The sequence below is a fragment of the Pogona vitticeps genome, chromosome 1 (genome assembly GCF_051106095.1).
Source record: "Pogona vitticeps strain Pit_001003342236 chromosome 1, PviZW2.1, whole genome shotgun sequence".
Lineage (NCBI taxonomy): Eukaryota > Metazoa > Chordata > Lepidosauria > Squamata > Agamidae > Pogona > Pogona vitticeps.
Window position 1 is genome coordinate 328,881,665 of NC_135783.1, and position 27,806 is coordinate 328,909,470.

The window sequence follows — 27,806 nt, forward strand, 5'->3', positions numbered from 1 at the left end:
GAATTCTGGGGCTTGCAATCCAAAAACACGAAAGAGCAAAGCCCTCTTGATTACAACAGTTTTCCAGACCTTCATGCAAACCATCCATATCAGCCCAATCATAAAGAACTTGATGTTGAAACAGCCATGGCCATACTAATAGATGTTACTTTTTAACACACTGAGTGTCCACAGTGTTTGCCAACCCTAGTAATGGTGCCTGCTCATATGGTGTGCCTACAGGAAGATTATCTAGGTAAAAGACTTTAAAACACCTCAGTTGGATCCTTCTGTTACAAGTGGGGAAAAAATGAAAATAATCCACCAGACTAGGAGAGTGATGCTACCAAAATAAGTCTAAAGATCTAGGAATATATACTTATTTAAATAGATGGTGGTGATTGAACAAGCAAGGCATAGCATACCTTAGCTTTTTTTAAAAAATTCTGATTAAATCAGCTTATCTCTTAAGTATCATGGCAAATGTGTAATGAGCCCTGACTAATGCTGAAAAAAGAAAAATGTTGGTGTTCCAATGTGTGTCAAACTGTGCAATGCATTTAGCACATATTTTAAAAGCAGTTCCCCTTCAAGTGGTGGATAATATATATATTTTACTATGCCACTTGCTGATATTGCATTCCAGTATGTTTTGTTTTGTGATTGGTCACTGGAAGGTAAACATGGGTTTAATCTGCAAGTTGGACTGTGAAGCCTTGTATCTCTGAGGTCAATGCACTGTGGAATAGAGCAAAGTGCACATGTGTGTTTTTGCATGGCACCTCCCAGTATTCCTAAGTGAGTTCTGGGGGTTATAGAGCAGAAACACAAATATACACACCTTCAGTAGGATGAAAAGTGGACTAACCACAGTAAATGTGAATTTCCCCCTACAGATTTCTAATTTTCCTGTAACAATTATCTGGAAATCATACCCTCTCATTCCAGATATTTGGGGCTCTTAATGCTGCTTTTAAATAGTGAGATGAAAATACTTAGCACAGGACAAGAGGCACATCTTTTCTAAATTAAGGCTTCCTATTTACCAGGCTAAATTGTAGCAACTAAAGGTGTTAAGTCAACCAGAACAATTTCCCAGATTGGACATACAGTAACTGCATTGCAGAGTCACCTGCAACTGAGAGTGTGAGTGGGTAGGAAGGAGAAGGTTTTATCTTGGCCTAACACTAAAGAGAGGTAGCTTGTGTGGAAATTATGACAGAACAGCTGCATCCATTTCCGTAAGCAAATTCTTTAATGCAGTGTTAGAACTGCTGACTTGAGCAACATTTTAGCAAATCTGCAGCAAATGTAGTTGCTGGAGTCAATGAATTCAAATGGGTTGGGGGGGATGCTTGAAGCAGAAGTGAGCAGCTTACCAAAAAGGTATAATGTATTCGCGAAGGCACAGAGTGCTGTCCTCTGAAGATGCCGGCCCCAGAGACTGGCTAAACGTTAGGAAGAACAACCTTCAGAACACGGCCAAAGAGCCCGAAAAACCCACAACAACCAAAAAGGTATAATATTTGCTGAATCTCTGAATCTAGAAGAATGATCTAATTCATTGTTCTTGATATGTGTCATCTAGTTAGAACCTACTTATAGCAACCCTCTTTCAAAGTAAGTGAAATATTCAATATGTGGTTTTACCCATTCCATACCCCCAGTGAGTTTCCATGGCTGAGCCGGGATTTGAACGTAGGCTTCCTGAGCCATAGTCTGTAACTCTATCCATTACAACACACTGTAATAATCATCCTGTGCTGCCAAGTCAATTCTGACTCATGGAGACCCTTTCTAGGGTTTTCTAGGTAGAGAGTATTCATCCCCTTCTTGTGGGACCACCCAGGAACTGTGCAGCTCGTCCATAAAAGCATGCATAGAATGAAGTCCTTAGTGCCTTGCAGATGTGGGGGGAAACTGGGATTTATTACTCCCTTCAGCCACCAGCCATGAGATAGGCAACTCTCCCAGTCCCAGAGGATCTGAAGATTCAACAGATAGGATAAGCTAGCTTTCAGAGCCTACAAACCAGCTGCAGAGAATTAGGAAGCAGTGTCTCACCCCACAGTGTGCAGCAGAGCTTTGGCACAGGATCTATAAAGCAAATATTGATAAACAATCTAACTATGGCCCCGAAAAGCATGTCCTGGGAAGTTTCAAACTGCAGACAGAATACCATAAATGCAAAGAAATAAGATGAGGAAGCTACAAATCAACAAGGCCTCTGCTCTCCTGCTTTGGGCTTTCCTCCTTTCTTTATTTCTTTTTTTTTTCACTTTCTTTTCACGACACCCATCCTGTAGCCGGCCAATCCCAATAATGTCTTCATTGGAGGTTCTACAGCTTTTGTTTCCCAAAGGTAGATGATACCCTAGACCAGTGGTCCCCAACCTTGGGCCTCCAGGTGTTCTTGGACTACAACTCCCAGAAGCCTTCACCACCACATCTGCTGGCCAGGATTTCTGGGTGTTGAAGTCCAAGAACATCTGGAGGTGCAAGGTTGGGGACCACTGCCCTAGACATCATAAGAAACAATGCTTTCCTTGTCACATGAGGTTTCCCCTTGGGACCATGGGGTCTCTTAATATCACAATTCACACAGAAATAATGCTTAATGGTCACCCTAGCCAGTAAAACTTTAAAAAGAAAGAAAGAAAGAAATCTTCCCAAACTGTCATGTTAAAAAAAAAGCATTCAGGTTGCAATTGTGATGTATTATTATCAGCCAGTGTCTAATAACATGATCCCTATTCATTTTTCTTCTTTTGGAAAAAATGACATTGCTATAATTGAAATCACCGTAATTAATTGCCCCAGGACTAACTGAATCGTAATTAGTTTGGAATACAGTATGAAGAGTAAATTAAAAACCTTCTATTTTGCAAATACTTTGTTTACTGCTTATGTGGAAAACAATAGTCCAGCCAACAAGAAACAAGGAAACCAAAATACTGTACAGTGCTGGTCCAGATATAATATGCTAGGCATTGTGCATTGATAAATGAACTACTACAGATTAAGCACCAAAGTCAAAGCTTTTGCATTTGATTATTTTTGGCCAGAATCCTATTGGTTTCCATAAGTTGCTGAAGCTAATTTGTAAAGTGTTGGAGCATGTCTCAGTCATAAACGTGTTAACATCCAGTGCTACAACGAAGCCAGGGCTTCTGCAGCTGAAGCTTTGGAACATTCTGAGTAGTGGGGCCAAGACATCAACACTCCCAGTTTTACTTGTTCCCTTTATGCTCAGCTGTATGAATAAAAATAAAGGGTGAAAGTAACAGGATAAGATGGAAATAACATACAGGCTTGATACATCATGCAAACTTTGGTTGAGAGTTTTCTGCCTCACAGAGGTCAAGGGCAACAGCTGGGGAAATATCATGCGATGAGAAACGTACTGAAATAGAGGAACTGTTGCATGATATTGGGTGACCATTAACCACAACGTCAATGGTCTACCATACTCTTGGAACATCAAAAACTGCAAAGTGCACCAGCAAGTTTGTATCAAAGCTATAAAAATGCTTAATATTATATTATTCAATTGCCTTGTGCAACAGAAGACTGACATCTCCTGTTGCTCAATGAACCCTATTTGCAAACAGTACCTTTACTTTTAATGTAGTAATCTGCCTTGAGAGAGTCCTTTTGTTTGAGTGTTCAGTTTTTATTAACAGCTGCAAACCTCAGCTAGTCACATAGGCAAGAAATGGATTTTCCCATGAACAGAATAGCAAGCTAATGCTGTGGAGTATTTGAGAGTGGTTTGATCTTGAATGAACAATTAAAAAACGTTAACTCTACAAATTAGTTTCGGCTGTCTTTATGGGCTGGGATGACCATGGAGACTGTTATCATGAGCACCTGCACATCCAGATGTATCACTACATCCCTGATCACACATCCAACTGCACATTCAAGATGCAGTCAGTGCCTTACCAATTGGTCACAAAACAGGACTACAGGATACAGACAAGTAAGTAATAAAAATATACTAGACAACAATCTGTTCAAAATCATTCAGGCACGACAACTGATTCTGAATCAGCAATGAAAAATAGATGGCTTTAACATATCTTGGAACTAAAGATATGGATATGGACCCTATGGATTATCAAGTCCAGCCGCTGTCAAGGAGACACAGTGGAGAATCGAACTATGAACCTCTCCTAAGCCACTGAGCTATCCAGCAGTTGACTTGCTTAAGTCTTGTCTAGTTGCTCAAGGTCAGTTTATCTGCTGGTAGGTGTAGTGCACAAACTAGTCCAAGGACTTTTATGAATCTAACACATGCCGTGGTGCTCCACTGAGGTGCAACAGACAACACTGACTTTCATTTATTCTTACTACCAGCACGATCAGAACAAAGAGCTCGCTCAAGGCCAAGGGATGGCATTTTAGAAGCACCACCAGTCATGAAAGTAGTAATCAGCAAGGCTGATATTGTGGCCTGGCAGAAATTGCTGCCTAATGCCTCCAAGTGGAAATGGAAGTCACAAGCATGAAAAGCTCCGTAGAAAAAGTGCAGCACCCTAGAGAGCAGTCTGTGGAGGCCTCAAATGTTGCTTGTCAGCAGGAGTTCAATTAGCAGTGAGTGAATCAGCTTCTAGATCATTTTAGTTTTGCATACATTTAATGGTAATACCATCCCATTTGATTTCAGCTTCAGTTTGAGTTTTTTAAAACGTAGAAAAAATATTTATTTTCATATGTAATCTTCCCTAGCATACATATTTGATTGTATACTTATTTCTTTTCCATTCAAGGGTCCTAAATATATATTGTATATTTTTGCACATAACGTATCCTAATACATACATTTTTGTACACTTTTTAAAAAAAAAATGAGATCTGCAACACTGAAATGTGGGAAATGTGGCATCAGAAGGATAACTGTATTTCAATCCACACATTATTTATTGAAGTGCAAATTAGATCATGGGATTCATAAGTTACATTAATTGGCTTAGTTTACCTGTCAGTTAGCTTATTGCTCAGTTGCTGTCCTACTATACTGTGCCCAGAAGGAGCACTTTGTGTAACTATGCTGCCTCTACACATGTGCATTAGGTAGATTAGATTAGCCTTGTTATTTTCTAGTACACCTATGTTCTCTTGTAAGAGAACTATTAACTTGATTAACTTGTGCCAGTGGGGGAGTGGAATTAGGAGAAACACTTAAATAAATGTCAAAAGATCACAGATGTACATTAGTGTCCAATCCATGGCAGATAGGGTCAAGAAGAGATGGCACATAACACTTGCAAGATGATATAAGGATTAAGGGTCAGTGAATTCTCAATGAGTGTTATAAAAACCCTATGTCCCTAGACTACTTCTGTGTCCTACTAATTGATACATATGCCACTTTTTAAATAGCACTGGTCTCTGAGATGTTTTCTGCTGTTGTTATGTCCCACTTTTGGTCTTCAGAGGCATCTGATTTTGGAGGTAACAAACTATTGTAAATTTGGATTCAGACTGTTAAATCTGCGGCAATATCTGCTAGAAGGTCTGTCAGCTAAGCAAAACAGCTAAAATGTTCCTGTGAGCTTTTAAATTCACCTTATTGTTCTCTTCTCTGGAGCAATAAACCAGGGAGAAGGATAAACTTCAAAAAGGTTACTGGATTGATTAAAAAAAACATTTCACAGAAAAGCCCATCCTAACTACAGAGATGGCCATATCTCAAGGTTTAAGCACATGGCTCAGAAAGGAAGGCTTTAGCCCACTCTCAAGAGATGCGATGAGAAAGGGCTGAGAGAAGACAAGTGGCACATATTTAACTCTTTCTGAGGGGCAACAGCACAGTGACAGATAGTCAATGAAAGGAATAACTACAGCTTGTTCTTACTTTCAGGGGGGAGGTGAAAAAGAGATTATATTGTGGAAGATTCTTCCAACACATACAATGACCCATTTGGCCAAGAACCAAAGGTAACATTTCACTGATGGAACTGCTTCCATTAGCAGAGCCAGAATATAAAGTGGTTCTGCCTTGCACCATGCAACCTCAAAAACTACCCCGGAGAGCTGGGACACCCCTAGGAACACTTTTTCAACTGGTGTAAAGGAATGTAGCAAGGAGAAGAAAGTTCTGTGAGTTAGTAAATATCTGCTACTGCAAAGCTGATTTAACCTGCATAAATTTGTCTAACCTTTTAAAGATCTATTCTTCGTTATTATTTTGTTTTGTTTTAAATTCAAATTTTAAAAACCAAATCTTGTTTCACTCCTTTAACCAGAAAGGGCCTTTTTTTAAAATGTTCATACAATTATTGGGGTAAGGGGTTTTAAGAGAGCTGTTGAAATAAATGATTTTTTAAAAATAAAAATGCTAAAGAGTCATATTTAGTGTGAATAATCATCATGTGTGCTCTCTAAGGCAACAGGAGCAAAATCAATTTGGCAACATCATCTGACATTGGTTGGAAATAAGAGAAAACACCAACTGGCCCATTGCTGTCTTAATGAAATAATGCCAGCTAAAACACCATGGACTAAATCCAATTGCGTCTCCTAATCATTGCTCCACTGAGTGTGAGTCTAGCAGTCAGATCTAGACCAGGCTCTAAAATATCTACCTTATCTTGGTACCAGCATTCAGAAGCTGTGACTCTACGGGCTTCTCTGTGTGACATAAATACTTACTTCTCCAGGGAAGAGGTCCATATTCCATACTCTGCACCATAGTTAGATTTTCAAATGTTTGCTGCTACAATTCATGTATTAGAAGGAATAGATGTATGTATACTGCAAGTGACTGTAAAAAATTGTGAAGTGTGCTGCTTATATACTGTTTAAAATACTATCTGGTCAGTTTACAATTGAATTATACAGGCTACACATTGCCACTGCTCCCCACGAGGTGGGTACTCTGAGGTCGACTCAGCCTTCCAACCTCAGAAGGATGGAAGGCTGAGTCAACCTCAGGCAGGCTGCCAGCATTGGCCGGGATCAAATGCTGACCATAAGCAGAGTTTGGACTGCAATACTACAGCTTAACCACTGTGCCATGGGGCTCCTCAAAAATAAGGCCCCGGAACAAAAACACACACACACAAAAATAAGAGGTTCTGCTTATGGTATTAGGGTATTTGGTTTAAAAAGAGGTTCTAGTAATTTGATTATTCCTTCAGTTAAAAGAGTATTAGTCAGGAAAAACAACACAGAAATTTGGAGAGATAAGACCGATCTCATCAACACTGTCTTTCGTTTTGCACAAAAACTAGCACTTTGTATGATAAAATCATTCTAGAAGCATTTAAAGCTGAAAAAGGTATCTTTACTTCAAATACAGTTTATTGTAAGTATATACATAGTATACCTATACAACGAAATTCACACAGACACCCAGAGACCAGATTCACATGCACACACATAAAAAATCCCCAAACACTCCCCACCTACTAAAAATCCCCCACTAAGAATACAAACATTTACACTGCAGGTCAAGTAACACTGTCCAACTATTCACTACTGGTGGTCTTTAAGTTCATTATTAAGTGCAATTATAGCTCTGGGATAAAAACTATTCAGTAAACATGTGGTCCGAGTCTTAATTGTTCTGTATCTTCTGCCAGACGGCAACAGTTCAAAGAGGTTGTAAGCAGGATGGGAAAAGTCTCTAAGGATGTTGTGTGATTTCCTCAGACAGCGGGATGTGAAGATGTCATCCAGGTTGATAGCTGGAGCCCGATGATATTCTGGGCAGTTTTAATGGTTCTCTGTAGAGCTTTTTTGTCCGCTACAGAGCTACTCCCAAACTATACCAGAATGCCATAAGTTAGGACACTTTCAATGGTGCTACGATAGTAGGACAGAAGTAAATGCTGAGATAAATTTAACTTCCCGAGCATTCTCAGGAAATACAGCCTCTTCTGTGCCTTCTTCACCAGCATGTTGGCATTTATAGTCCATAAAAGGTCCTCTGAGATGCAAGTGCCAAGAAATTTAAAACTACCAACTCTCTCCACTTCCTCGCTATTTATGTACAGTGGTAAATGTACATTTCTCTTCCTCCTAAAATCAATTATGAGTTCTTTAGTTTTTTGATGTTAAGTGTAAGATTATTTTCTTTACACCAGAGTATCAACCCATGTACTTCCTTTCTGTAAGCAGACTCATTGTTCTTATAACTTACAGTTATAATCTGTAGTTACAGTTACAAGAAAAAAAGGAGGGAAATGGAGTCTCCAGCATGCAGGAGCTCCCTTATGCTTGCTGCTTGGAAGGTAGTCAGAGGAAGAGAGGCTATCAATAAAATAAAAGCAAAAAATAAAAACCAGGAAGTGGTGGGTGGAAGCTTGCCTCAAATGTCAGAGGTCTGGAAAGAACCTTACCATTTAAGTTAGTGGCAAAGGACAATTGTATTAGGCTATAATGCCCCTCCCACTAATACCCAGTGTTAATACATGCAAAATTACTATTATTCCAACAGATTGGTGCTTAGAAACACAGAATATTTTTCCTTACATCATTAAAAGACAATAGAGATGGGCATGAACTTGAAAAATCGTGGTTTGTAATCATTTGTGGTTAACCTCAAACTACAAACCACCATAAATCAACCAGAAAATCAAACCAGTACACAATTCAGTTTTCGGTTTGTGCCGGGAGGGGGGGAAACAACCTGCTCCTGTCACAATGCCACTGCTGCTGCCTCCCTGTGTGCCATACTCTGAGGCACTGGCCGGGCTCCTTGCAGGGAAGCCAGGGCACTGCCTCTGAGCATGCACCTGCCTCCCATCTGATTGCCCTGATCAACTGGAAGGCAGGTGTATGCTCAGAGGCAGCAACCAGTTTCCCTGCAAGGAGCCTGGTCACTGTCTCAGAGCATGGTACTCACTCAGCAGCCAGGGAGGAAGCAGCAGTGGCAGTGGCAGTGCTGGCGGCAGCAACAGCACGACCATGTAAACTAGGTAACTGGGACAACCATGTGACTATAATGTAGCCCAGCTAGCAAATATCCAGCAGTTGGGGCCAACTACATGCTACAGAGAACCTGTTCTTAGGAAAGGAATTCCTTAAGTACTGAGAATGTCTGATTTTTACAGCAGTTTTTCAAGCACAGCATCATTTGCAAATTTGCTTGCTCTGTTTTGTGATTGGTCATTAGAGACGGCTTCTCAACAGCTGCACAAGCAGAATCCCCATCTCACCTCCTTATCTGAGTGGGTAGCTGCTGGAGGAGGCAGGGAAGGGAAATCTGAGCTCCTTCCTGCACTGGACAGCCTCGGGAGAAGGAGGACCGGGAGGATGTGTGACAGATTGTAAGTGGGCCAGCCAGCTGAAGGGTGGAGGAAGAGAACATGCAGCATTGGAATGGGCTGAATTAATCCATGCCCATCTCTATTGGTAATTGAAAGGTAAGCACAAGCTTCGCTTGATCAGTCCCAAAAGTATATCTGAATCATGACTCTGGAAAACTAATAGATTTCACCTTTTAATGAAAGCTACTTGTAATGTTTTGTTTGGCTGTTTGCAATAATATTCTAGGGCGAGTGAAGAATGAGCAATTGCTTACTGCTGGTCCTGTAAAGGACAGTGGGCTAAATATAAACCCTCTGCAAGATATAGCACAACTGTCTGCTATATGTGAAGTACCAACTATGAATCGGAAAATGGACTAATTAAAGAAGCAAACTGCACTAATTAAATAAATGCTCCACAAGGATATTTACATCAGTGTACATGTTAAACACTTAGCACAGTAGCAGCAGGATCAAGCCTTTGCTGGCACACTGGCTGTTGAAGGTTTTTTTTCAATCTCACATGCTGCCTCTTGTAGGTGTGGCTGGGAGGAACTTTTCTGCACTGGGGTGATTCAGCATTAATCAATAGTTTTGTCCTGTCTCTGAATTCGAAGAGCGCCCCGCCTCTCTCAAGAGTGTTTTTTCCATCTCTAGAGACTGCTGAAGTCTGTTGCTGTGAGCAGTTGTGTTTGTCAGTTTGCTGTTTGATCTGTTCACAACTGTAAGTACAGAAAATGGTTTAAACAAAGGTTATGTTGTGGGAAGAATGCTTACCATCTGCTATTCATTCAGCGCTACAGTCTTCCATAACACTAGTAGCTCACCACTTTTTTCTTTAAAGAAATTAAAGATTCTTTTTTCTTTAATTGGGTACAAATTCTTTTCTATTTTGTGATATGGTTAAGTTATAATTCCACCAGATCTTGGAAAAATTACTTTTTAAATTACAATTGCCAGAATTTGCATTTTGTGAAATGATTACATTGCAGGCTGGGAGTTCCTGGGAGTTGCAATTCCAAGAACTGACACCCCCTGAACTCTGGTTTCATTTAACTTTTTCCTGAGTCTGTGAGGATCCACTTTGCGAAGAACTGACATTGCCAGCTGATATGGTACAAATATTCAAGATTTTGCACTTGACTTTGTTATATGATTTTGCTGAACACAGAAAGAAGGCTGAATCCTGGTGTTGGGGGAAAGATGAAAGACTGCAACAGCAGTGCAATCCCCAAGTGGCCTGGGCACCCATCCTGATTGCTCAGGTGAATGGCTTGCCCCTGATCTCATCGGAGGTAAACAGCCCAGAGAATGTGCCAGTAATGACAAACTGAGCTGGTGGTGGGAACCGGGGGCCTACCAGATGGCTTGCACTTGCTCATAGTGAGAGAAACATGTCTGGGCTCAGCCACAGTTTAGTCATCGCAGCTGTAAGAATAAATGAACAACAGAAATGTCATATCATACAAGGGTTATGACTGTAAATATTGTATAGCAGGAATAAGTCACTTTAGGATATTCCCTGCTCCTTGCAGAGGAACATATATGCGCATAAATGTCTCCTAATTCATAATAAATTGACACCTGTCCAATTGCATGGGACTTCTCACTCCCTATCCCAACCCTTTCTATGGCAGACAAAAGTGGTTAGAGGTGGCACTTGTATGGATCTGAAAAACGATCCTAGGACTATCTATAAATTACTAAACTGATCACTCCAAACTGAGTTACTCTTGGCACGTGGCAGCTGTATAAAGTGTGATAGTTATCATTAACATAGCAGCTCAAGAGTAACTTGAGTTACTCATTGTAATTATGGGAGTATCATTGTAATTATGTTATGGTTGTATTTTAACTGTTTTTGACTATTGGAATGTGCTATGCTATAGAGCATAATATAAATAAATATTATTTATTAATGATAATAAATGTTGTTGTTATAACTCAGTTTAAGTGCTGTCTCCTCCATATACACTTTCTTTATCAACTAGTTTCACTATATCCTTTGATTGCTCTTTCTTCCCTCCCCCCCCCAACGCAGACTCTGGAACTCCCTCCCACAGGAGGCTAGACTGGCCCCATCTTTACTGTCCTTCTGCAAACAGGCAAAGACTTTTCTCTCCAGGCAAGCTTTCCCTGAGTGAGTGACTGGCTTCCTGAGTGAGTATTTTTTTAAAAATGGATTGTTGTGCCTTACTGCATTGAATGTATTTTGGTGTTGCTTACGTGTTTTAGTATTGTATTCATCAATCCTTCCAGTATTTTATACTCATTGTTACTAACTTAAATACTGAGGTGTTGGTGTGTTTTTTAATTTGTTGTAAGTCACCTTGGGACCTTGTTAAGGAGAAGCACAGGTTAAATATACTATAAATGGATGGATGGATGGATGGATGGATGGATGGATGGATGGATGGATGGATGGATGGATGGATGGATGGATGGATGGATAGATGGATGGATGGATGGATAGATGGATGGATGGATGGATGGATGGATAGATGGATAGATGGATAGATGGATAGATAGATAGATAGATAGATAGATAGATAGATAGATAGATAGATAGATAGATAGATAGATAGATAGATAGATAGATAGATAGATAGATAGATAGATAGATAGATAGATAGATAAGGTTCTAGTCACATTTCTAATTCTCTGCCAAAGTTCACATTTTTCTTACTATATAGAAAGTTGAATCCTTGGACCAGCCTTGCTCATCACTCCTTAATGTACCCTCTCCGACATACCCAACTTCATGAGGAACTTATTTTGTTGTATACTATCAAAGACACTGGTTTAACCTGGGTTAAAATCCTATAAGTACCATGTTTACCCTCACAGCCCTCTCTCTTCTCCATATACCTCCTTATTTTTCATAGATCTCTCTCTCTCTCTCCCATTCTTCATCTTGGTTTTAATCCAATTTACCTCAGAAGTACAACCCCTATGATCCCTTCACCACCATAGCTCCCAATTAATGAATATTTGGAGTCCCCCATCAGTTACAGTGTACAGTAATTCAAGACATGTACATTTCTGAATGCAGCTTACTGAAAAATTGTCAGAATTATTTTTGTTCACAGTTCAGAAAAAATAATTGTGAGGGTCCCCAAATTATTTTTCTGTGTGCCACATGGCTATATTTTAAGTTAGACCACTCCAAAGATATCCTCCAAATTTATGAAAATCCATTCAGCCATTTAAGGCAATATAGTAGGGGTGTAATTGAGGGCCTTTAAAGTGATTTTTGAGCATGGCACATTGCCCGTTTTTCAAGTCAGATCATCCAAAATGTATTCAAATCTGGTGAAAATCTGTCACCATTTTCATGTCATGTGGTAACAAGCAAACTACATAAACTCACTTTCATTTATTCAGATGTATATATGTGAATTTCTATGTCTGTGAGGGGGGTGTTATATGGGCAGCCTAGCAATTATCTTGCTGGGCCATATATGCTCAAGTTTACTAAATAAATTTAAAGGCCAAACCATGACCTGCATATGTGACATCTTTCATAAGTCTTTGGAGGTCTTTTAAAGAGGAGATCAGTACTAGTTAAGGGTAACTATAAATTTATAATCTGCCCTGCTTTGAGACCCTTAAAATGTCATATATTACAACAGAGTAAGTTATGTTGGTAAGAGACTAGAGAGACACAAAGATCTTACAAAGTTATCTTTAAGGCTGGAGAGTTTGCACACCATCTCCCCAGAAGAAACAGGCCCAAAGCACTTGTGTTACCGTAGCAACTGTGCACATCTTATGCTCTCAGACTATATAACCATATCACTCTATAGAAGTTCCAAATATTAAGCCACAGAGGAGCACTGCAAGGACTGGTAATGCTTGTCCACCCTATCTGTTAACTTGAATGCCATATCTCCCATTATCTTGTCATTTTACTCCGCACAAGAATCACACAGGACTGAAATTATTATCCGTTTAGTTCATATACATGAGGTACTCTGGGGAACATTTTGCACATGACACAAAGGAAAATTCAGGTTTCCCACAGAGCTTATATTCAATACCAAGTCACCATGGTTATGTTCCATGAGCTCCAAATACACATATTCACAGGAACTCACAGTAATAGACAAATTAATATAGAAAAAGGGGGAAATCTCAGTCATGACCAGACAGCCTCAGCCTGTTAACAACTAATTTACTGAGTGACAATTCAATCACATAAGAAATTTCTTTTTATTGACAGCTACAGAAGACAGAGACGTGGTGGTGCTGTGGGTTAAACTGCAGAAGCCTCTGTGCTGCAAGGACAGAAGACCAGCCGTTGTTAGATCGAATCCACGTGATGGAGTGAACTCCCGTTGCTTGTCCCAGCTCCTGCCAACCAAGCCATTTGAAAGCATGTAAAAATGTGAGTGGATAAATAGGTACCACCATGGTGAGAAGGTAACAGCATTCCGTGTGTAGTCACGCTGGCCCCGTGACCACGGAAACTGTCTTTGGACAAACGCTGGCTCTACGGCTTGGAAATGGGGATTAGCACTGCCCCCTAGAGTCGGACACGACTGGACTAAAAGTCAAGGGCAAACTTTATCTTTACAGAAGACAGAACAGTGCAGTCAGAAAAATATTCTAATGGAACTTGGTAGAAAGAAAACTTCCACAAGCAATCACCCTTCACCTTAGCAATTGGTTGTCAGACTCTATACTGAGAGGCAGTTATATACAAGGATAATTTACAAATAAAAAAGAAGCACATCTTACAGATACGTATGTATGTCCCAGCACATAAATTTATACAAAATAATATATGTATGTAATGTAATGTAATGCAGTGTAAAATGGAAGGATATAAAGTTGTTCAGCCTGTTCAGCTGCATCAGCTCCAGATCACAAATGCACCATAATCTACATTATTCCAGCCATTTAGAGACATCAGATTGTTTAACCTAAAGTAATTACATTTAACGTTGACCTCCATAACAATAATCATCCTACAGTTCATACCTATGTGGACAGCCAAATGCATGTAAGCAAGCAAGCAAACAAACAAATCTTTGCTGAAACAAATCAGGGGCAGAGACTCAGCAGCTATATTTTGAGAAACTCATGCCATCTTTCAGATTAAACTGTTCATAATGTTTGCATTCTGAGTACACGTGTTACTATCAGACATTATGCCAGCAATGAAATCATTACTTATGTTTTACTGTATAATAGTTAAAGTACACAAATTCAAATACATCATGTAGAAGTTGTTGGACACAGTGGTTTGGGGGTTTTTTTTTAAAGCAAAACAGTAGAAAGTTATGTTTAATGCTAGTTTTTTAAAAATGTGCTTTGAGTTTGTGACTGTACCAATCACAACTGGAAAGATGTCATATTCAAAGAAGGGAATGAGATCTATAAGAAAAGTCATTTTCACCAACTCCCCCTTCTGAAACTCTTCCCCATTCCTTCCCACACTGTTCTATAGGATCACCAGCTTTCTGGAGCTGCTTTCCAAAACAGACACAGAAGAAGGAGAATATTGTCTTGCCTCCTCTAACAGAAGTCTCCAAGGGTGGAAGCTCAAACCCAGGAGCTCTGAATATAAACCTTTACATATTGTCTTTGGTGATTTAAAGGTAGTGGTTCATAACTGATCTTCTGCCTTCTGTTCTAATGCAAGCAAGGACAACTACTGCAAACAATATGTTTGTTGTGGGGTGGGGTGGGGAGTTAACTTGAGTGGAGATCAAGACTGAAACTTCACCAAGAATGAACTCAAGTCAAAATCATCTATCTAAGAGATCTCATGATCCAAGAAGTTACAAGATCTAGAGTCCTAGCAAGAAGTTCCATAGGAATATTTCAGAAGGCAAATGGTCTAATCTAAGGACAGTTAACGATGACATCATGTATGGCTTAGATATCCTACTGTGTAACCTCATATGCAGTTTGTCAGCAGTGTCTAGGATAAAACTGGCAATAGGGCAGTAAGTACCTGTGTTACTGATTCTGCCCATGTGAGGGCAAACTTCTAAATCTTATAGCACTACTGATAAGAGAACCTAAGGACAGTTCTAATATTCAAGGAGTACCCAAATATTTTTCTTCCTGTAGCATATGCAAAAGTGTTAGAAATAATTCAGATGTCCTTCTGTTTCCATTAGTCTTGTTCCATAATCCGTACATGATGTCAGGATAGCACAAATATGAGAACTATAACATGCTATCCGTGAAAGAAAAAAAAGAATCACATCCTCTGTAGTGGCTGGTTGTCAACCACTTTGAGCTCATCTCTTAAGTTTGGTGAACTGGAACAAACCACTGGGTGGGAAATGTCCTTCACAGCTGATTAATTAACTGACTTTGGCTGCAACATTAGTGTCCCATGGCACCACAGTAAATTATGAATATTTTGTCATCTTGTTATTTCACATCCATTCCTTCCTTCCTTCCTTTTACCCAATCTGGAGATCTCTCTCTTTTTCTTTTTCTCTATCTCTTTTTCTCTTTTTGCAAAATAAGCAGGAAAAAATGGTGAGAAAATTTAGTGAATTACATGATACTCATTCTTCCAGTTGTCATGTACTCAACACTTCAGAATTGATATAGATTTCATGCTTTCCATACATTGAAATAAATCATTATGAAATAAGTACACTTCCTTTGCCCATTTTCTCTGGGGAATTCAGGTCCCTGAAATATATCCATAATTCAGCTCTCATGCTATTAAATAAATAGTAGTGTCTGAAATTCTGTGCCAGCTGCATCTACTTTTAGGCTAATGGTAGAGTATACAAAGGGTGAGGAAAATGACAGAAGAGGAAGCCAATCCTAATTCTTCCAAGAAAAATATAAATCTGGCTCCTCCTCATTTCTGGAATACGTTTGTCATACAAGCCTATAGACATATGCTTTCAACCTTTCAAATGAGCTTTATGCATCTGCCAGCCAAATGGATTTGAGACCAGAAGACTACTACAAGGCATTTATTTCCCTGTGCACTAACTCTCCAGAGAGCTAGCAGCAATCATTTGTGTACGCTGCGCATGCACGCGCATGCAAGCGCATGTACTTTAAACAACTCAAGATTGTTTTACGGAACATTATGGCAGTGACATGAGCATCAACCTCACCCACCACTCCAGCACTCTGCCCACAACCTAGCCTTCATATAAATCCTTCCACCTATCCAGGCGGGAGTATTACTTCGTTGTCAGTGAGGCTTGAAGGCAAAATACCTGAAATCTCTTCCTAAGCTTTGTCATTTGCCATGCCTTGGTGACTGGAACCTACTGCGGTAGCATTGGAGCCTGCCTAGATGCCAAAAGGCACTGAGGACATCAGGGTGCCCACCTCTCTGTGTAGTGGAAACAATGCTCTTCAGAAGCAACAAAGGAAATCTCACAACAAAATACTGTATGTAGCAGCATCCCACCCCACCCCAGGATATAGGATCCCAAGATAAGTTTGCATCACAAAGACTAAACCAAGGTAGCCTGGAAGGAAACTGGAAGAAGGCAAGGAGGAAGTGGGGGAGAAAATGTCACATTTTCTTTCTTTTTTTTACCACTTGGACAAGTTTCTCCTGCCACCTCCTCCCTCCAGCTAGTAATAAGACTGACCATCTTCCAAGACAGTTGAGAGAGGAGAGGAGGCGCAGTTAGCTACAATAACAACAATGCCCCCAGTCCAAATCTCAGCCTCTCCTTTCTCCCAGTTTTTAGGCTGGTGGAATACCAATGCCAATCTTAAAGACAAGCAACGAGGATAATACAGATATATATATTTTTTAAATGAAAAAGCAACACCAACCTTGAGGATCCCAGTTCACCTGTTTCCTTGGGGTCTCAATTGGAAATTTCATCGCTTCCTTTGCACAAGGAGAAGGAATGGACTGAATGAATTTCCAACCTTTTTTTTTCTCCTGCCTCTGTGCTGCAGCCAAACAAACAAATTAATTTGAGGCGGGGAGGTAGAGTCTGCGCCCTTGGAGTGGGGAGGAGTAAAAGCGGGAAGGCTAGGAGTTGCCAGGCAAAGGAGGTGCACGTGAAAACAAGGAAGGTAAGAAGAGGGTTCAGCTCTGGAAAATAAGGCGGAGGGGAGATGAAGCCGTCCTAGTGGACCGGAGCAAAGTCAGCTTCGATACAATCAAGATGCGAGAGAAAGACGCCAGCTCGGAAAAGGAGAAAGTCCGATCCCTGGTTTTATAGGATCGCCGAGAGCAGCTCGCCCAGGTTCCCTGCTCCTTTTCGCAGATGCTTCCAGGGTGTTGAGTTGACCACTGCAGCATTACTCACTGGGCTGCGGGCGCATACGTGAATGGATGGTCCAGCCAGTTGCAGATCCGGGGTGGCTGCCAGGGAATCTAGCCAGCCAGCCAGCCAGTCACTCAGTCAAGCTTTGGCAGCCCGCCTGGTCGCTGCGCTCCCAATAGCTCTGGCGAAGGCATTCAACAAGCCCATCTCCCTGGCATCATCATCATCATCACCAGCCAGCTGCCAAAAGGAGGGCGAGCGCGGCTCAAGATCTGTGCACGGCTTGCACAAAAACACATAAGAAGCATAGGGGAGCAGGAGCAGGCAGATGATGATGATGATGACGACGAGGGAAAAGAGAAGTCATCGCCTACTTGCTAGTGGGTGCTACAGCCGCATGGCCTGCGGGAAGGTGGGGGGCCACCATCCCATCCGAATGCAGCACCAGCCAGGCGGCAGCAGGCACACGCCGGACGGAAGAAGGGAGCGAGCCCCCCTCTCTCCCTCTCTCTCTCTCTCTCCGAGGAGCTGATCTCAAACTTCAGCGGGGGCACCTTGGCTCGGAAGGCGGGGTGGGGTAGGGGGGCGGGAGGCTTCTCGGGTGGGAGGGAAGGAAGGCAGGAGGGAGGGGGGCAAGCGAGAAAGCGCATGGCTTTGAGAGGAGGAGGAGGAGGAGGAGGAAGAGGGGGGATGAGCTCAGGTTGCGCCGGGGGTGGGGGCGCTGGTGGTGCCTGGCTACTTACTGGCTCCCTTCCTCGCCTGGAGGAGGAGATTGCATTGCAGTGTTGTTAGGTGGAGTTTCGCAGCGGCGACGCGCTTGCCTGCCTGCCTGCCTGCCTGCCTGGGTGGGTGGATGGGTAGGTGGGCGAGCGACTGGATGGCAGGAGACGCGGCGGCGGCGGCACAGAGGAAGGACGCCAGCTGCAGATGAAGCCCCGGGAGCGGGTGCTGCTGCTCCTTCTTCGTCTGAGGGTCCCACCTTTCTGCCCCGCCGGCGTCCGAAAGCAGTGCACCATTGCACAATGACGGCAGTGCTGGCGGCGGCGGCGACAATGAGCGATAATGAGGATGGTCCCTAGTGATGGGCGACGAGAGTTGCTCTGCGCGAATTGGGGGGGGGGAGAGGGAGTGCGGGGCTCGAGTGCAAAGCCAAGGGAAAATATAATTGCTCATCACGCCAAGGACGCTCTCCCTTTGGGGGACGGCGAGATTATCCAAACTCCCTACCCGAAGCGCTATTGCCGGATAAAACTTAGTCGCCTTTCAGGTCCCACAAGACTCCGCGTTGATATGGGTCCGGGCACGCTGCAAACGCACACGGTTAGCGCACGGACATCGCTGCCGAGGGACTCTGGACCCAGCCCTCCGAAGTTGCTTAATTTATTATTTATTCAACAATGACGTATATATACCCGGCCTTTCCGTGCCAAAGTAGCGCTCAAGAAAGCTTACAATCTTCGTAACAGAGCGAAAACAAAAGCAATTGTGAACCAGAAGCTAAAGCCGTTATAACCAAGTAAAGCCAACCCCCTACAGCCAGCTTGAAAAGACGAGAGAAAAGTCGTGTGAAACATATTGCCCGGCAGCAGATGGGGTGGGCTTCCTCTTGGATTCTTTCACGGCTGACGGCCAGTACATCATCATCATCATCATAAAAAAATAGCCGTAATAGTAGTAGTTATCGATATGTATCGGCCATCAGCCGTGACAAGTGTGTGTGTGTGTGTGTGTGTGTGTGTACATGTGTACACAAGCCCTTATTCTCAAGTCATTGCCACGGTGATTTCATGGACTTTACCACGCTCAGGAATACGCGGAATAAGGATTGCAGCTTAGGTTTGGCAGGCTTCCATTCTCACGAGCATTTGGCTCCACGTGTATCCTCCTCCACTTGTTTCCGTTCCGGACCAAAATATCCGACGCGTCCTGTCGGCGCACGTTGTATGCGTTCAGGAACATAACGCGATCAGGCCAAGCCTGGCGGCAGACAATGAACAGAGAGAGAGAGAAGACGCCGAGAGGAAGCATGTTCCTGGTCGGAGGCCAGCAGGAGCCCTGCAGGACCTGCACGTTACGTCTGAATGGGGACACTGAGGGGATTGGAGTAGTACCATCAGGCGTTGTGGTGGAAGGCTTTTGCCTTCGTCCTGTCTGGGAGCCATTGTGGCGACACCGGGCCACAGAGGACAAGTGGCTTGAGAATGAAAACGCTACCTGTTCGCTCTTCCCGGAGCCACAACCTCCTTTTTTTCAAAAGAAAACACTGCCCCCCTCCCTATCTTAGATATTGAGGGATTTTTTGCCCTCCACCCAAGGACCCTGGTCGCGTCATTCCTCCCTTGCCCGGCCCGTGGCCCTTTCCGCGTGTCTTTGCGGCAGCTGTCGTCGGCTCACTCTGCCCCCTTCCGCCCACTCCGGGGTTGATTGCGGGTCAAAGACAGGTTGGCACCAACGGATTCCCCCGAAGGGAGGATCAGCTGGTTCTGGAGGCAGCGGCGCCGGCGCCCCAGCGATCTTGTACGCTTGACTACAATCGCCCAGACGGAGGGGGAGAAAAAACGGAGACAACCCGGGGTTCCTTTGAGATGCGTTGGGCTGCTTCAGCCTCTGGAGTGATTCAAGGGTGGATTTCAGGCTTGTGCTTTCTGTTTCTTTTGCTTGCCGAGATTGATTCCCCCACATGTGAATCCAGATCCCTTGCTGGATCCACGTGTACAAGTGGGATCTGCAACAAAATGTTGCAATGTGGAATGCTCCTGTAGGGCGAAAAAACTGTCTTCTCCCAAAATATGCCCTTCTTGCCACCATCATCTTTCAACAATCAGTCAGCGTCCCATAGCCATTGGGCATGCTTGTCTCCATTGTACTACTGGGGGTAGTTTTTCCCCTATGAGGATTCCCTTCCTAATATGTATTTTTTTTTTGAAGAACCTTGGAGTTTCCTCTTTCTGGTCGCCCCTACGAGGCCATTTTATCTGCCTAAGGACTAGCACCCCAAGAACTGAGATTACTTTTAGCACTTAGGTAGGGCATAGGTTTTTCACACTACCTCTTCAGTACTGTCTCAACAGCTGGTATATGCCACACCAGACTCATTCATTCCAAACACTGAGAAGAGTGACAGTCAGCTATGGATGTTAAGTACATCCAGAAGGTGACAGTTGTTATTTTCTGTTTCTCAGGATAACTCTATTCATAGGGGAGCTGTGGCTGGTTTGGTTGGGTTTTTGTATTTGTTGCCTAAGTTGCACCGGATGCCCAGTAATGGCAAATCAGCCATTTGAACGCTTCCTTTTGTCCAGAACTCAATAACTGGCATGCCACTGATCAGATTGCATTAAGAATGTTTTGTGGTGCTCAAGATCATGACTTGTATTTACAGTGAAGTGTACCCAAAAGAGCCACCACCAGGTACAGTCTAATCAGAGAGAAAAAATTGCCGGCCACAGAGACTGGCGAAACGTTAGGAAGAACAACCATCAGAACACGGTCAAAGAGCCCGAAAAACCCACAACAACCAATACTTCAGTACAATGCTGAAATGCAAGTGAACTGTGCAACTTGTGCATGCCGCCTCTTTGTTCATTTCTTCTTAATATCTAACACTGAACTGAGGGGGGTCATCATATTAGACATATTTTCAGAGCTTTGCAAAAGGTTTTCTTTTTGAGCTACATCTCTCAGATTGCCCTATGGCAATATTGGCTGAGAGATCCAGAGAATGTGATTTAAAAAAAAAAAAAGTTCAAGCTCTGTGTGTTTCCCATTATTTCCAATATATTTATTAATTTATTGTATTTATACTCTCCCTTTCTCTCTGTAAAATCTTCTCTTTATGGTAATGATAGAAAGCTGGTTCTGAAGTTAACAGGGACCTATTATTCATTTATAGTGTGGTAGATCACTAGTTCTTAACCTTGGGTTACTCAGGAGTTTTGGACTGCAACTCCCAGAAGCCTTCACCACCAACTGTGCTGGCTGGGGTTTCTGGGAGTTGCAGTTCAAAAACATCAGAGTAACAAAGGTTAAGAACCACTGTGGTAGATCAGTGGTTCCTCACCCTGAGTTTCCAGATGTTCCTGGACTGCAACTCCCAGAAACCCCAGACAGTAAAGCTGCTGGTGAAGACTCCTGGGGGTTTTAATTCAAGAATTAAAACAGACATTGTTCAAATTGGCCTTTTATAGTTGCTTAATATTTATGGGTTATTGTGATTATTCAAATTGTTTTATTGCTTAATTTTTAGCAACCATTTTAATGATTTTATTGATTTGTTTTTCATAAAGTTGACAGCTGCCTTGAGTCTTTTGTTTTGGATTTTTTTTTATTATAAAGTTGAAGAAAAATGCAATGAATGAATGAATGAATGAAGTGTGGTTTAATTAACCATTTTTCTACTGCAGCCTCTTTTCTCCTTACACAAATCTAAATGTGGAGATTTTCTCTATTTGAGGATTTCTAAGGTCAGTAGCATGGGCTGGAATCTTGAAAACCTCAAACCAGAGTGAGACATTGCCCACATTAGTGGCTATCTAGTATTTCAGGGACACCGTGCTTCTTTTTCCCATCTCCTGGGATGGAAAAGCTGGACATTCCATCAGATACATCAGATCTAACCATGAGTTGCTGTGCTTGGAGGAACAAAGCATCACCTTGTTGACCAGGCCAAGGCCTATCATACACATCCCCTGGAAGCCTCCTGGTGCTGCTTTCTACAAAGAGAGAGGGCACTGAGGCCTGAATACACACTATTCAGGTGAGCTCAACTAGGACACACCCAGCGTCTCAGGATGACATGGATGCAAAACGTTGTGATATGAAGATGATCCAAACCCTCAGCTTCTCTTGAGACAAGAGTGTGAGATGACCTTCATTCAGTGGTAGGTTAGGTCACCTGCTTTGCCTGCAGAAGGTGCAGGGACCAATCCCTGGTGTTAAAGCACATAAAGCACTGAGGTTGGTTATTCCCTATCTCAGTTCCTTTCTTGGCCACACTGCAACTAAAGAAACACCCACAAAGTAATCAGGATTTGTTTCAAGTCAACCAAAGCCTGGTTTTCATTCTGAATAATTTTAATTTCCAGAAATCTCAGTATGATACTTCACATCCATGCTGAAGTAGCCACAACTGAATTTGCAAGAAATCTGAGGCCTTACAAATGCACAGATTGCATTCCAAAGTAACCTGGGTTTGGAATGCGACTTCTTCCATTTAGGTATAGGGAAAGATAAGCTTGAATAATCCAAGCTGTTCCTCCTATGATTACAATCAAAGTTATTGTAACACGGCAGCAAAGCACCGTCTAATCTCATTCTGTTTTACATTCAGGTTTGGTAATCTCATGTCACTTAGAATTCCAAAGCTTCTTCAGACTTCAATGGGATTTTCATCTATTCAGCAGCCCGTCATTGTCCTGGTCCTAGAGTAGAAGCAATAATATTAAACTCAAGCCTTACAAAACTCATTATTATTCTATGTCTGCACCCGGAAACTCCTTTTCCCACTCTAAGGAACACTAACTGAGTTCTGCAGGGGTGTCAAAATTAGGAAGAAAGTATGAATGCAAACTGATAAACTCCGTGTAAACTTGTGATATGTTTCTTTCTACGTTTCAAGAGCTTCCCTTCTTATCAGAAATCAACATAATGCCAGTTTAAATTGTGTGACAAGCATTCATTTTTCCTTCTTCCTGTTGGATTAGTCATGTACAGAGTTTGGGATGATTCCAAAATCTTCTAGACAAGATGTACTGAGAATTTTCCTCTCATGTTTTGGAACATTTTAAAGAAGATACAGTAGTTCCCTGATTTCGGTAACACTTCAGTGGGTAGCAAATAGGCTGGAATCCCAAAACTTTATGAAATGAAATATGACTTCATGTCTAGTTTGGCCCTGAGTGTACACTGTGATGGATCTGATCCAAATCATATCTTTTAAATTTACTGAACGATCTTAGGAAAACTATCTCTGAATTTGTTCAAATGGTATCTCTGTGTAATATGAAAAGCCTTTTCGCAGTCCCTTGTGTCACCCCAGGTCTCCTCGCTTCTTAGGATTCTTTTTTTGTTAATAAAAGAAAAGTTACAAATAACAAAATTTTGTTGTTGTTTAGTTGTTTAGTCATTTCCAACTCTTCGTGACCCCATGGACCAGAGCACGCCAGGCCCTCCTGTCTTCCACTGCTTCCTGGAGTTTGGTCAAATTCATGTTGGTAGCTTCTATGACGCTGTCCAACCATCTCATCCTCTGTCGTCCCCTTCTCCTCTTACCTTCACACTTTCCCAACATCAGGGGCTTTTCCAGGGAGTCTTCTCTTCTCATCAGATAGCTAAGGTATTGGAGCCTCAGCTTCAGGATCTGTCCTTCCAGTGAGCACTCAGGCTTGATTTCCTTCTAAATGGGTAGGTTTGTTCTCGTTGCAGTCCAGGGCACTCTCAAGAGCCTCCTCCAGCACCACAATTCAAAAGCATCAATTCTTTGGCGGTCAGCCTTTTTTATGGTCCAGCTCTCACTTCAATACATCGGTACTGGAAAAACCATAACTTGGATTATGCAGACCTTTGTCAGCAAGTTGATGTCTCTGCTTTTTGTTGTCAAGGTTTGCCATTGCTTTTCTCCCCAGAAACAGGCGTCTTTTAATTACATGGCTGCTGTCACCATCTGCAGTGATCATGGAGCCCAAGAAAGTAAAATCTGTCACTGCCTCCATATCTTCCCCTTCTATTTGCCAGGAGGTGATGGGACCACCTAAAGAAAGCAGAACGCCGAAGAATTGATGCCTTTGAATTGTGGTGCTGGAGGAGGCTCTTGAGAGTCCCCTGGACTGCAAGGAGAACAAACCTATCAATTCTAAAGGAAATTAACCCTGAGTGCTCACTGGAAGGACAGATCCTGAAGCTGAGGCTACAGTACTTTGGCCATCTCATGAGAAGACTCCTTGGAAAAGACCTTGATGTTAGGAAAGTGTGACGGCAAGAGGAGAAGGGGACGACAGAGGATGAGATGGCTGGACAGTGTCTGCGAAGCAACCAACATGAAATTGACACAACTATGGGAAGCAGTTGAAGATTGGAGGGCCTCTCGTGCACTGGTCGATGGGGTCACAAAGAGTCAGACATGACTAAACTACTAAACGACAACAACGATGGGACCAGTGGCCGTGATCTTAGATTTTTGAGCTTCAGACCATTTTTGCACTCTCCTCTTTCACCTTCATTATGAGGTTCTTTAATTCCTCCTCACTTTCTGCCATCAGAGTGGTATCATCTGCATATCTGAGGTTATTGATATTTCTTCCAGCAATCTTAATTCTGGCTTGGGATTCCTCCAGTCCTGCCTTTCGCATGATGTATTCTGCATATTCTGCTGACAGGCGAAGACTTATTTCCAAAGGCTTTTTGGCAACTGGCTGACTGCTAAGAGCAGCATTTTTAATGGGGGCTACTGCACTTTTTCCGCTCCTCTTCCCCCCCCACCTGTGTGCTTCATTTTAAAAAAGGCCTTCTGAGTGGCTGATAGCCTTCTGTCTGGGGAGTCTGGGTCAGTTCCCATCTACATTGCCAGAAGTGGAATATAAAACTAGCACTCCTGGTTTGACTTTGTATCTCTCATTTTGAAACAGGCATAAACATCTAGTCATGATTTTTTGAAAGTCTTATATTTATTTAACTGCACCATTCTCAGGTAAGTGGTGCCTAGCCTATAAAGGCCCAAAGCTACCACTTGTTTGTGACTTTTTAGTGATCTAATAGAAGTATCACTCACCACACATATATAACATTTCATAATAAATAGATATACTGCTTTGAAGCCATACACAATAGTATGTAGCACAGAAAAACAAGGAAAATGTGTTCTGCATGACTATGACTCATTAAGAGGAACATTTCACATTACTAATGTATAGTCCCCATCCAAACAAAAGGAGAATCATATAATCAAAGCACAGCACACTGGACACACACATATGTACACCCAAAGCACAAACGGAAGCCACCCCCCTCCTTGCAAAAGTGAAATATGCCCTGAATTGGCAGAAATCCCATTTCTATTACACATGGGAAATAAACCCTAGAAGAGGTTCACTGGTGGATTGATGAGAATGTTCTCAATTGCAGAATTACATTATTTTCCCCAGGAAGAGTTTTTCTGAGAATAAATAAACTAGAACATGAGAAATGTGTTTTGTATTGGAAAAGCATAACAATAGTTTTAAAGAAGATGGGGTGGGGTTTAATACCAGAACACTTCTGCACATTGAATTATTAGTTGAATAGATAGCTCACTGAGTTGGGTAGCTGGTTGTAGAGCCAGAAGTTGGGAGTTCAATTACCCACTATACCTCCTAGGGTAGAAGCCAAGCTATGTAGCCAAGGGCAAAGTGCACAGTCCCAGAGCACCTCCACAAGAAGGGAGTGTAAACACTTCTGAGTTCTCTGTATCTAGGAAGCATAAACACTTTACTGTAATTCCTTATGAAGGGAGTGCCATAGACCCACAACTATCAATCTGCTCACCCAGAAGTGACATGTCTAAAGACGTGGCACACCTTCACACATTTGGAATGCTTATGTAAGCCAGAACCATAATCTCCCCACTGTTGTTTCAATCCACTCAGGTAGAAGAGCTTCACCTATTCAGACATGTTGGTCTCTCGTCAACACAATCACACTAGCAAAGACAAGGCTAGCACTGCCCTCCTGTGTTTAAATAACTCTTAAGTATCTGAATATGGCTTGAGAGTAAGAAGGTTTTTGAATTAGCTGGAGTTGTTTCATTGGTTGCCCAATAAAGAGCTAGCTTCTATCGGTTCATTCGAATACATGAATTTCAAGGGTTTCACAAAACTTTGTATTATGAAGCAGTTGCCATCATGCTGATTTTCATGCCTATTCACTCCTTGGTAGTATCTGGTGCCTCCAGTAAATCTTTGGCTACAAGCCCTTATAGCACTTAGTGAACTAAAGGCAGAAGTGGGGGCTTGGAAAGGTTCCTTTTTGAATCACAGCATAGCTAATCCACATTAGCATCCCTCTCCTCACCCGCCAAAGCTCTGAAGTCTGTGTTTGCTTACTTTGGGAAAAGTCTTAGTTACCCAACCCAATGCCATTTGCAGTTCTGGTCCTAGATTCCCATGCACACAAAAACCACCATGTAAGCAGGAACAAAGTGACATCTTATACTTGTAAAATTAATCAGCTAAAATAAAATATGAGGCTTATCCATCCATCCATCCATCCATCCATCCATCCATCCATCCATCCATCCATCCATCCATCCATCCATCCATCCATCCATCCATCCATCCATCCATCCATCCATCCATCCATCCATCCATCCATCACATTTTCATACCATCCATCTAATGGAAATCCATGACTCTGAGCAGTCTGCAGCCAAACAGAGAATCTCCCAATTCCCCAACCGCCACCCTCAACCAAAAGAGTATTTTTAAAAACATATATACAAATAAAAATTAAAAAGAAAATCCCTGTGGCGACATCTGAATAGGGTTCCTAAATTCTGTACTGTGGGCTAAAGTGTATCTACTGCAGAGGAAGACTGTTCTTGAAGGCTCCTTTATAGAGCTCTGTTCTGACTAGCTCTCTGAAATTTAAGAAGAAAGGGGCCCGGTGTACCACTACAGGCAAGACATTCCAAACTGTTGTGGCAACTGCTGAGAAAGCCCAGTTCCTAGTTAAAGTTTTCCAGGCCTCCCTTGGGTTTGTTACTCATAACAATGACACCTGGGAGGAATGGCTGGCATGTGTAGTAGATCTTGGAGAGAGAAGCTGCAACAGGTAATGAGGTCCCAAAATGTTAAAGGTCTTATACATCAAAACTAACACCTTGAATTTGACACGGAAGCTCACAGGGAACAGGCTTGTGTTGCTTTGTTGTGTATAAAATTATTGATTGATTGATTGATGGATGGATGGATGGATGGATGGATGGATGGATGGATGGATGGATGGATGGATGGATGGACTGACTGACTGACTGACTGACTGATTGATTGATTGATTGATTGTGTTTATACCCTGCCTATCTAGTCATTTCGACCACTCTAGGCGGCTAGAATTATTATCTGAAACTTTATTGAAACTGAACATTCTTACCGGGGAAATGTTGAAAGAACACATAAAAACCTTTATACGGTATTTCTTCAGTTGCAAATACTATTAGAGCTTTAAAATGTGAAATTCCTTCCTCAATTATCAGTGATGGCTGTTGCTTTTTGTAGCCGCACAATCTTCGAAGATTCATATTACTGCCTCAATTTCTGAGAATGTGGAAATGGGCAAGTAAAGATGATACAGAAAAAGCTTGACAATTTGAGAGTAAGGT

At 42.1% G+C, this 27,806-nt stretch overlaps 1 protein-coding gene across 1 annotated transcript in view; it reads right to left on the bottom strand.

Annotated features, from left to right (window-relative positions):
- The window catches only part of KCNK10 (potassium two pore domain channel subfamily K member 10), a 76,014-nt gene extending 58,220 nt beyond the window's left edge, over nt 1-17,794 (bottom strand). Inside the window, exon 1 of the mRNA XM_020777574.3 lies at nt 17,016-17,794. Coding sequence (XP_020633233.1) covers nt 17,016-17,067 — 52 coding nt within the window. The 5' untranslated portion in view covers nt 17,068-17,794. The remainder of the gene's footprint in view (nt 1-17,015) is intronic.
- Between the last annotated feature and the right edge of the window lie 10,012 nt (nt 17,795-27,806).